We start from the raw sequence: 12,087 nt of genomic DNA on the forward strand, positions 1-12,087 counted from the left end.
TTCTGCCCCTTCCCACAGCCCGATTTGCAACTCAGACCGAAGGGTCAGGGATCAGAAATCAGAGGTCATCTGCCTCTCTGAAGCTGATCAAGAGGATGCTGGATGTCACAGCAGCAGCAGTGATTCAGATTAGAGTAACTCTAGAAGGAGTTTCCAGACTGCAGGTGCTGTGAGGTCTAAGGGCAGGATCCACAGGGAACCCGGATTCTCCTTTCCAGGAGAAAGCAGGTGTAAGGGAGGTGGTTGGAGGCAGGGGACTGGATGAGATGACCCTTGTTGGAGTCCTCCTACCCAAGGGGTCTGACCGTCCTGGACGGACCCTGACTCTGGCCTCGGTTCCTCGACCCTGGGGCACGGGGTCTGGAGGAGCTCATTTAGGGCTCCTGCAGGGGGCTGGAGTGTAGCTCAAACAAGAGGGGGCTGGCACTGTCGGTGGCGGGTGGGGGGAGAGGGGAGCGCACAGGACTGATAGTCCGGGAGGGGTGGGAGCCCCTGCTCACCCCAGCCTGATCTCTTTCCAGGTGCTCCAGCTTCGGCGCAGCCCAAGGTTCCAGAGATGAAGGCCCGCAAGGCCCGATCCTCCCTCCCCACTGTGCTGGGGAACGATGGTGAGTACCCGGCCCCTCCTGCCATCACTGTCCCAGCCACTGCCTGACCCAGGCCTCCAGCCCGGGCCCTTCACCATGGGGCCTCCAGCCTGGGACTTCTAGCCCGGGCCTTTCATTCATTCATTCATTCATTCATTCATTCATATTTATTGAGCACTTACTAAACGTTTAGGAGAGTACATTACAACAATAAACAGTCACATTCCCTGCCCTCAACGAGCTTACAGACTAGAAGGGGAAGACAGACAAATAAATAAAATAAAATTACAGATATGTATGTAAGTGCTGTGGGGCTGGGAGAGGGAAAGAACAAAGGGAGAAAGCCATGGAGATGCAGAAGGGAGTGCAAGATAAGGAAAAGAGGGGCTTAGTGGGGAGAGTAATTGTCTGGCAGATTTGAGGAGGGAGGGCTTTCCAGGACAGAGGCAAGACATGGGCCAGGGGTCGGCAGTGAGACAGGCCAGGTGGAGACACAGTGAGAAGGTTAGCACAAGAGGAGTGAGGTGTGCGGGCTGGGTTGTAGACAGAGAGAACTGAGGTGAGGTAGGAGGGAGCAAGGTGGTGGAGGGCTTTAAAGCTAATGATGAGGAGATTTTGCCTAGGGCTTCCAGCCTAGGGCCTCCAGTCTGGGGTCTCCCCAGTGCAGGGATTCCAGCTTGGGGCCTCCAGCACAGTGCTTTGCTATGCGTGGACTCCTTGGGGGTGCGGCTTGGGGCAGGGTCCAGGTGACTCAGTGCTAATAATAATAATATTAATAATGATAATAATAATAGTACTCATTAAGCACATACTATGTGCCAAGCACTATTCTAAGCACTGGAGTAGATTCAAGTTAGTCAGGTTGAATACAGTCCCTGACCCACATGGGGCTTACACTCTTAATCCCCATTTTACAGATGATGTAACTGAGGCCCAGAGAAGTTAAGTGACTTGCCCAAGGTCATAAAGCAGATATGTGGCAGAGCCAGGATTAGAACCCATGACCTTCTGGCTCCCATGTCAAAGCTCTATTCTCTAAGCCACCCTGCTTCTCAGATTTGGGCCAGTCCCTGGAAGACAGGAGAGCCAGATGTGATGGGAGACTGGGTTGGAAATCAGAGAGCAGAGGCCAGGTGGGCCCAGATCGGGGAGAGTCCAGAAGTCAAGAGAGAGATGATGGAGGGACCGGAGAGCTAGCAGAGGGTTCAGTGGACAGGAGAGACATGGGCCTGACGACATTTCGGGAAGACTATCTGTGCAGTGGCAATGAGGAGGGGAGTTTGGAGGAGGTGGGGTTTTAGGAGGGATTTAAAGTTGGGGAGAACTGGGCTCTGTCAGATGTGGGGAAGAAGGGCGATCCAGACCGGGGGAGCAGTGTAAGTGAGGGACAGCCAGAAGGTTTTTTTTGTTTTTACTAATAATAGTAACAATAATAATTATTATAGTAATTGTGGTATTTGTTTAAGCAGGCAGTATTAAGCGCTGGGTGGATACAAGCAAATCTGGTTGGGCACAGTCCCTGTCCTGCATGGGGCTCACAGTCTTAATCTCCACTTTACAGATGAGGTAACTGAGGCACAGGGAAGTGAAGTGAATTCTCCAAGGCCTCAAAGTAGATAAGTGGAGGAGCCGGGATTTGAACTCATTACCTTCTGACTCCATGAGGCCCTGCGCCGTCCCACTACACCATGCTTCCCACTACGCCAAGTGCCATGTTAAGCACTTACTATGTGTGAAGTGCTGTTCTAACTGCTGGGGTCCATACAAGTTCATCAAGTTGGATACAGTCCCTGACCCATGTGGGCTTACAGTCTAAATAGGAGGGAGAACAGGGATTGAATCCCTTTTTTCACAGTTGAGGAAACAAGGTTGGCCAGAACTTCAACCAAGATGGCAGCTGTTTGGATGAAGAGGAAGGGGAAGATCAAGGACATGTTGTGTAAGAAGAATAGGCAGAATGTGACAGTGGATTGGCTGTGAGAGTTGAAAGACAGCAAAATTGCAGGCTTCTGGGGTGAGGAGGATGGTGGGGTTGTCAACTTTTCTTTTTAATGGTATTTGTTAACCACTTACTATATGTCAAGCACTGTTCTAAGCAGTGAGATCAATACAAATTCATCAGGTCGGACATAGTTCCTGTCCTACTTGGGGCTAACATTCTAAGTAGAGGGAGTAAGACTTAATTTCCATTTTACCGATGAGGAAACTGAGAAGTAAAGTGACTTACCCAAGGTCACACAGCGGATAAGTGGTGGAGCCGGAATCAGAACCCAGATCCTCTAACTCTCAGGCTTATGCTCTTTCCATTAGGCCAAGCTGCTTCCCCAATCAGATCCTATATGGGACTCACAGTCTAAAAATAGCTGGGAGAACAAGTACTGAATCCCCATTTTGCAGCTGAGGGAGCTGAGGCACAGAGAAGTGAAGTTCATTCAATAGTATTTATTGAGCGCTTACTATGTGCAGAGCACTATATTAAGCGCTTGGAATGTACAAATCGGTAACAGATACAGTCCCTGCCCTTTGACGAACTTACAGTCCAATCGGTGACTTGCCCAAGGTCACACAGCAGATGAGTGGCAGAGCCAGAATTAGAATCCAGGTCCTCCAACTTCCAGACCCATGCTTTTTCCACTAAGCCAAGGTGCTTCTCCAATTGAGTTAGGAAAGCTAGGGAGCGCTCTGGTTTTAGAGGGAACGATAAGGAGTTCCGTTCTAACCATCATGAAATTAGAGGTGGCAATGGGACCTCCAGTGGGAGAGGCTCTGGAAGCAGGAGATGTGGGGTTGCAGGTGATGGGAGAAGTTGGAGTCATCCACAGACAAATGGGAGCTGAGGAGTTGGGGGTGGATGAGTTCACCGAGAAAGGAAATAGAGAGAGATAAGAACAGAGAACACAAAGCAGAACTTTGGGAGACACCCAAGGTGAGAGGACAAGAGGCAGAGCCAGAGCCAGAGAATCAGACAGAGCAGGAGTGAGTGGAGAGTGAGGGGAGTAGGGGACTCAAAGCAGAGGCTTGGAGGACACCCACTGTGAGAGGATGAGAGGCGAAGATAGAGCCAGAGAACCCGATTGTTCCGGACCTTTAACTCTCTCCTTAGGCCCCCTGTTCCTCCCCCTCCCCCATCTCTCACCCCCAATGATCTGGCCACCTATTTCCTCACGAAAATCAACACGATCAGGTCTGAGCTTCCCAAAGTCACCCCTCCGCCTCTCCCCTCCCCCCCACCGACCCTCTCCTCTACTTTCCCATCCTTCCCTGCGGTATCCTCAGAGGAGATCTCCTCCCTCCTCGCAAGTGCCACCCCCTCCACCTGCGCCTCGGACCCCATTCCCTCTCACCTTATTAAAACCATCGCCCCTGCCCTCCTTCCTTCCTTAACTTCTATTTTTAACCACTCAATCTCCAATGGCTCCTTCCCCGCTGCCTTCAAACATGCCCACGTCTCCCCATCCTAAAAAAACCCGCTCTTGACCCCACTTCCCCCTCCAGTTATCGCCCTATCTCCCTACTACCCTTCCTTTCCGAAATCCTAGAACGAGTCATCTACAATCGATGCTTAGAATTCCTTAACTCCCATTCTCTCCTGGACCCCCTCCGATCTGGCTTCCGTCCCCTCCGCTCTACCGAGACTGCTCTCTCTAAGGTCACCCGTGACCTCCTTCTTGCCAAATCCAATGGCTCCTACTCCATTCTAATCCTCCTTGACCTCTCTGCTGCCTTTGACACCGTCGACCATCCCCTCCTCCTCCATACCTTATCTCACCTCGGCTTCACGGACTCTGTCCTCTCCCGGTTCTCCTCTTACCTCTCTGGCCGGTCATTCTTGGTCTCCTTCACTGGAGCCTCCTCCCCCTCCCATCCTTTAACTGTTGGAGTTCCTCAAGGGTCAGTTCTTGGCCCTCTTCTGTTCTCCATTTACACTCACTCCCTCGGTGAACTCATTCGCTCTCACGGCTTTGACTACCATCTCTACACGGATGACACGCGGATCTACATCTCCGCCCCTGTCCTCTTGCCCTCCCTTCAGGCTCGCATCTCCTCCTGCCTCCAGGACATCTCCACCTGGATGTCTGCCCGCCACCTAAAACTCAACGTGAGCAAGACTGAGCTCCTCATCTTCCCTCCCAAACCCAGTCCTCTCTCAGACTTCTCTATCACCGTGGATGGCACGACCATCCTTCCCGTCTCTCGGGCCCGCGATCTCGGTGTCATCCTTGACTCGTCTCTCTCGTTCACCCCGCACATCCTATCCGTTACCAAGACCTGCCGGTTTCACCTCTACAATATCGCCAAGATCCGCCCTTTCCTCTCCACCCAGACGGCTACCTTACTGTTACGGGCTCTCGTTATATCCCGGCTAGACTACTGTGTCAGCCTTCTCTCTGACCTCCCTTCCTCCTCTCTCACCCCGCTCCGGTCTATTCTTCACTCCGCTGCCCGGCTCATCTTCCTGCAGAAACGATCTGGGCATGTCACTCCCCTTCTTTAAACAACTCCAGTGGTTGCCTATCAACCTCCGCTCCAAACAAAAACTCCTCACTCTAGGCTTCAAGGCTCTACATCACCTTGCCCCTTCCTACCTCTCCTCCCTTCTCTCTTTCTACCGCCCACCCCGCACGCTCCGCTCCTCCGCCGCCCACCTCCTCACTGTCCCTCGGTCTTGCCTATCCCGCCATCGACCCCCAGGCCACGTCCTCCCGCGGTCCTGGAACGCCCTCCCTCCTCACCTCCGCCAAACTGATTCTCTTCCCCTCTTCAAAACCCTACTTAAAACTCACCTCCTCCAAGAGGCCTTCCCAGACTGAGCTCCTCTTCTCCCCCTACTCCCTCTGCCACCCCCCCTTTACCTCTTCGCAGCTAAACCCTCTTTTTCCCCTTTTCCCTCTGCTCCTCCACCTCTCCCTTCCCATCCCCACAGCACCGTACTCGTCCGCTCAACTGTATATATTTTCATTACCCTATTTATTTTGTTAATGAATTGTACATCGCCTCGATTCTATTTAGTTGCCATTGTTTTTACGAGATGTTCTTCCCCTTGACTCTATTTATTGCCATTGTTCTTGTCTGTCCGTCTCCCTCGATTAGACTGTAAGCCCGTCAAACGGCAGGGACTGTCTCTATCTGTTGCCGACTTGTTCATCCCAAGCGCTTAGTACAGTGCTCTGCACATAGTAAGCGCTCAATAAATACTATTGAATGAATGAAAGGATAGACAGAGAGCAGTGAAGAGAACCAGGCCTAGTGTCAGATCAGAAAAACCGTGGTCAGATGGAGTTTTGAGAAGGAGAGGGGTAGCCCCCTCCCTTCCAGATTGCCTGTAAGGCCACCTTGTTCAGGAAGCCTTCCCTGATGACCACAACCTGGCACTAGTCATTCCGGCCCCTTCGGATCTGATTAATTGGCGTCATCTGCCTCTGGCCTTACTGCTATGTGTGTGTTTGTGTGTGTTGTGCATATGCGTGTGTGTGTCTCTCCTGTCTTCCCATCAGATCGACATCCCATCTAGCCGCCTTCTTTTCTCCCCTGGAACTCAGCAGAGTATATGTGCATGCTTGTGTATGTGTGTGTGTTAGTGTGCATGTGTGTGTCTGGTCTCCCCATCAGACTGGCAGCCCCTTGAAGGCAGGGCCTGAGCCTTCTTCCTCTGTCCTTCCTTTTGGTCTCTACCCATTCTAGGTTTTCGCAATCCACAGTCAGGAAGTCCTTCCTTCAATCTAACCCTAATCTCTGCTGGTTCGGTGTCAGCGCAGGGCTGCTGTGGCCGTGGCCACGGCTGCGGTGTCCTCTCTGGCTCAACCCCAGCCCTCGGGCGGAAGCGGCGGCTCCAGTCTGCCCCGCGGCCGACCCTGGCCGGGGTCCTGGGGACCCTGGAATGGGGGCCGAGTGACCGCTGACGGCCCACAGCTGTGGCTCCAGAGCCTCCGACCCCCCGGCCGGCTCCCGCTCGGAATGCCTGGCCAAGCCGGGGGGTCCGAGTGAGCCCGGAAGGACTCTGCAGCCTGGCCACGTCCATTACCCCGCCCCCGCTCGACACCCCCCACCTTGGGGTTTGTTCTGACCCTTTCTGGACTCCAGCGGATCAGTGACGTGGCCAGCAAAGCTCCGATATCACGAGACCGGCTGTTGCAGCACAGAGCTGTTCATGATCCTCTCCTGCCTTTGATAAGGAGCAGCGGTAGTAACAGTAGCAGCAGTTGATGGGTTAGTAGTAGTAACAGCAGAGAAGCAGCATGGTCTAGTGGCTAGAGCCCAGGCCTGGGAGGCAGAAGGGTCTGGGTTCTAATCCCAGCTCCACCACTTGTCTACTGTTTGAACTCAGGCAAGTCACTTCACTTCTCTGTGACTCACTTTTCTCATCTATAAAATGGGGATTAAGATTGTGAGCCCCATGGGGGTCAGAGGCCATGTCCAACCTGATTAGCTTGTTTCTACCCCAGTGCTTGTAATAATGCTTGACATATAATGAGCACTTAACAAATACCACCATCATCATTATAATTATTAATAGTGGTTGCAGTAGTAGGTAGTAATAATAATAATAATGGTGGTATTTTTAAGTGCTTACTATGTGTGAAGCACTGTTCTAAGTGCTGGGGGGGATACAGGGTGATCAGATTGGCCCACATGGGGCTCACAGTCTTCATCCCATTTTCCAGATGAGGTCACTGAGGCCCAGAGAAGTGAAGTGACTCACCCCAAGTCACACAACTGACAAGCGGCAGTGCTGGGATTAGAACCCATGACCTCTGACTCCCAAGCCCGGTCCCTTTCCACTGAGCCTCGCTGCTTCTCTAACAGTAGCAGCAGTAGTAGTTACCGCTGTAGGTAGTAGTAAGCCATAGTTTGTAGCTGTAGTAGCAGTAGTAGTAGTATTCATTCAATTGTATTTATTGAGCACTTTCTCTATGCAGAGGACTGTGTTAAGCGCTTAGTAGTAGTAATAGTAATAGTAGCAATAGTGATAATAATAGTAACAAAGTAGTAGTGATAATAGTCGTATTAATAATACGATTTATTAAGTACTTACTGTGTGCAGAGCACTGTACTAAGCATTAGGAAAGAGTATACAGGATGAGAATTGGAGACTGATGCTGTGGCTAGGTGGAGGGCTCCCAATCTGTGAATTGAGGTGTGTGAGAGGGGCCTAGCTCGCCGATGAGCAAGTGCATTGACACTCCCGAAACGCTAAAACACTAAAACAGCGTGAGGGATGAGGACCCCCACAATGCAATCCACCAAATGAAAACCAAAATCAGCAGGGAGCTGTGGCTGGAGGAGCAGAGTTTCTCCTTGTGATCTAGAGTCCCCAGCCCATGGCTTTCCTATTGGTCTAGGAGAAGCAGCGTGGCCTAGTGGAAAGAGCCTGGGCATGGAAGTCAGAAGGTCCTGGGTCCTAATCCCGGCTCTGCCACTTGTCAGCTGTGTAACCTTGGGCAAATCACTCCACTTCTCTGTGCCTCAGTTCCCTTATCTGCCAAATGGGGATTCATTGCCTGTTCCCCCTCCTACTTGGGCACCTGAGTGATCTTGTACCTACTCCAGCACTTACTGAGAAGCAACATGGCCTAGGGGATAGAGCATGGGCCTGGGAGTCAGAAGGACCTGGCTTTGAATCCCGGCTCTGCCACTGGTCTGCGGTGTGACCTTGGGCAAGTCACTTCACTTCCCTGTGCCTCAGTTACCTCATCTATAAAATGGGGATTAAGACTGAGAGCCCCATGTGGGAAAGGGACTGTGTCCAATCTGATTAGCCTGCATCGACTGCAGCACTTTAATACAATGCCTGGCACATAGTAAGCACTTAATAAATGCCAGAATTATTATTATTATTATTACAGCGCTTGGCATATATTAAGCACTGAACAAATATCACAATTATTTATTATTTAGGAGGACTCAGGCTTCAGGGGCAGTTCTCATTCTTTCTGGGATGGTGGGAAGCAGGGCTGGGGTCTCCTTATTAATGTGCCAGCCCTGGGTGTGGGGTGCAGGAGAGAGGGAAGGAAGTTGGTTTGCTCAGCCGCAGTGTGAAGAACAGACAGAGTGGTGAGGCTGCAGATACCAGATGCCTTGTTTGACTCCAGAGGGGAAGAGGGGCTAAAGACACAGAACGGCGGTTTTTACCACCGCTCTGGCACACTCAGAGCATGAAGAGAGAAGGCAGGGACTTCCTCAGCTGTGGTGACAGGGGGCTGAGGGTACGCAGGGGGATGGGGTCAGAAGGACCTGGGCTCTAATCCCGGCTCCACCACACATCAGCTGTGTGACATTGAGCTAGTCACTTCACTCTCTGGCCCTCAGTTACCTCATTTGTAAAACGGAGATTCATTCATTTATTCAATCATATTTATTGAGTGCTTAATGTGTGCAGAGCACTGTACTAAGCGCTTGGAATGTACAGTTCAGCAACAGAGACAATCCCTGCCCAACAACGGACTCACAGTCTAAAAGGGGGAGACTGACAGCAAAACAAAACAAGTAGGCATCAATATCATCAAAATAGATAAATGGAATCATAGATATATACACATCATTAATAAAATAGAGTAATAAATAAGATATACAAATATACCCAAGTGCTGTGGGGAGGGGAAGGGGGTAGGGCAGAGGGAAGGAGTGGGAGGAATGGGGAGGCGAGGAAGGGTGGAGGGAAAGGGAGCACTCAGTCTGGGAAGGCCTCCTGGAGGAGTTGAGCTCTCAGTAGGGCTTTGAAGAGGGGAAGAGAGTTAGTTTGGTGGATGTGAGGAGGGAGGGCATTCCAGGCCAGAGGTAGGACGAGGGCCAGGGGTCGATGGCAGAACAGGCGAGAACGAGGCGCTGTGAGGAGATTAGCAGCAGAGAAGCGGATTGTATTGGGTGGGCTGGAGAAGGCAAGAAGAGAGGTGAGGTAGGAGGGGGAAGGTGATGGAGAGCTTTTAAGCCAAGAGTGAGGAGTTTTTGCTTCATGCAAAGGTTGATGGAGATTTTTGAGGAGGGGAGTGACATGCCCAGAGCATTTGTGTAGAAAGATAATCCGGGCAGCAGAGTCAAGTATAGATTGAAACAGGGAGAGACAAGAGGAGGGGAGAGCAGAGAGAAAACTGATGCAATAATCCAGTTGGGCTATTATGAGAGATTGTACCCACAAGGTAGCATTTTGGATGGAGAGGAAAGGGCAGATCTTGACAATGTTGTGAAGGTGAGACCGGCAGATTTGGGTGACCGATTGGATGTGTGGGATGAATGAGAGAGCAGAGTCAAGGATGACACCAAGGTTGTGGGCTTGTGAGATGGGAAGGATGGTAGTGTCGTCCACAGTGACGGGAAAGGGAGAGGACAAGGTTTGGGAGGGAAGATAAGGAGCTCAGTCTTGGACATGTGAGATGAAAACCGTGAGCCCCATGTAGGGCATGGACTGTGTTCATCCTGATTAGCTTGTATCTAACCCAGATCTTAGTATAGTGCCTGGAACATAGTAAGCATTAACAAAAAAATTACCAGGTGTTTTTCTCAGCGGGAGGTGAAGAGTCCAGCCCTGCTTTAGTCCATCAGCCCCAGGGAATGGATCAGGCACAGCACCTTCAGCTCCAGCCTGGCCAACCTTGCCTTCCTTTATTCATTTATAATTAGCACACCTCCAAGAGGCCTTCCCCAACTAAGTCCTCATTTCCTCTTTTCCCACTCCCTTCTCCATCACCCTTGCACTTGGATCTGCCCCCTTTATTCACCCCTCCCTCAATCCCACAGCATTTATATCCATAGAGAAGCAGCGTGGCTCAGTGGAAAGAGCACGGGCTTTGGAGTCAGAGGTCATGGGTTCGAAACCCAGCTCAGCCACTTGTCAGCTGTGTGACTTTGGGCAAGTCACTTAACTTCTCGGTGCCTCAGTTCCCTCATCTGTAAAATGGGGATTAAGACTGTGAGCCCCACATGGGACAACCTGTTTCCCCTGTGTCTACCCCAGCGCTTAGAACAGTGCTCGGCACATAGTAAGCACTTAACAAATACTAACATTATTATTAACATTATTATTATATCCATAATTTTATTTATTTGTATTAACATCTGCCTCCCACTCCAGATCATATGTTTGTTGAAGTCAGGGAACGTGTCTACCGACTCTGTTAAGGAGATGCAGCGTGGCCTAGTTAATAAAGAACAGGCCTGAGACCTGGACAAATCACTTTGCTTCTCTGTGCCTCAGTTCCTTCATCTGTAAAAAGATTAAGACTGTGAGCCTAATGTGGAACGGGGACTATGTCCAACCAGATTTGCTTGTATCCCACCCACCCAGTGCTTAGTACAGTGCCTGGCACATAGTAAGCACTTAACAAAATATCGTGATTATCATTATTATTATTATTATACTCTCCCAAGCACTTAGTACAGTGCTCTGAACACAGTAAGTGCTCAGCGAATACTTTTGATTGATTGAAGGGGCTGGAGAGCGAGTCTTTCTAAAAGATGAGAGGGAATGGGGTTGGGGCACAGGAAGAGGGTGGGTTTTGGGACATTTGGGAAGGCGGAGAAAGAAGAGGAGGAATCAGGAGAGTGGCGAGGTGGTGATAGAGAAGCAGTGTGGCCTAGTGGATACAGCCAGGGCCTGGAAGTCTGAAGACCTGGGTTCTAAACCCAGCTCAGCCACTTAGTCTGCTATGCGACCTTGGGAAAGTCATTTTACTTCTCTGAGTCTCAGTTCCCTCACCTGTAAAATGGAGATTTAGACTGTGAGCCTCATGTAGGACATGGACTGTGTCCAACCTAATAATAATAATAATTATTATGGTACTTTTTAAGCGCTTACTATGTACCAAGAACTGTTCCAAGCACTGGACTAGATACAAGTTAAGCAGGTTGGACACAGTCTGTCCCATGGTCTTAATCCCCATTTTACAGATGAGGTAACAGAGGTCCAGAGAAGTAAAGTGACTTGCCCAAGGTCCCACAGCAGACATGTGGCAGGGCCGAGATTAGAACCCATGTCCTTCTGACTCCCAGGCCTGTGCTCTATCCACTAAGCCATGCTGCTTCCATCTACCCCCCCACTTAGCACAGTGCCTGGCACATAGTAAGCACTTAACAAATACCATTAAAAAAAGAAAGGGGGAGAGAGAGTCTTTGGGAAATCCTTGGTGACCAAGTGGACAGCGAAACCATCAGGAGTTTGAAAGTAGAGAAGAATTAGAATTCCTAAAGAAATTTCTATTTGAATTTATGGGGCGCTCACTTGATACAGTGTGTTGAACAAAGTACTTGGGAAGGACAGAATAAATACCAGTGGATTGATTGATTATTACAGAATAAAGAAGTGATATGTTCCCTGCTCTCAGGTTTCTAATGTGAGCAAACTGCCTTTTGAGTGCAGAGTGCTTTACTGAACACCTGTTGTGTGTAGAGCACTGTACTGGGCTCTTAGTGAGTGTGGAGCACTGTACTAATAATGTTGGTATTTGTTAAGTGCTTACTATGTGCAGAGCACTGTTCTAAGCCCTGGGGTAGGTACAAGGTAATCAGA

General features: G+C 50.3%; 1 protein-coding gene across 1 annotated transcript in view; it reads left to right on the forward strand.

Moving 5' to 3' along the window:
• MYLK (myosin light chain kinase) overlaps window positions 1-12,087 on the forward strand; it is a gene marked incomplete at its 3' end in the record, with an annotated part of 124,641 nt that overhangs the window by 69,436 nt on the left and 43,118 nt on the right. The window contains exon 17 of the mRNA XM_029061799.2: window positions 522-608. Coding sequence (XP_028917632.1) covers window positions 522-608 — 87 coding nt within the window. The remainder of the gene's footprint in view (window positions 1-521; window positions 609-12,087) is intronic.

The sequence above is a fragment of the Ornithorhynchus anatinus genome, chromosome 1, assembly GCF_004115215.2.
Source record: "Ornithorhynchus anatinus isolate Pmale09 chromosome 1, mOrnAna1.pri.v4, whole genome shotgun sequence".
NCBI classification, from domain to species: Eukaryota; Metazoa; Chordata; class Mammalia; order Monotremata; family Ornithorhynchidae; genus Ornithorhynchus; species Ornithorhynchus anatinus.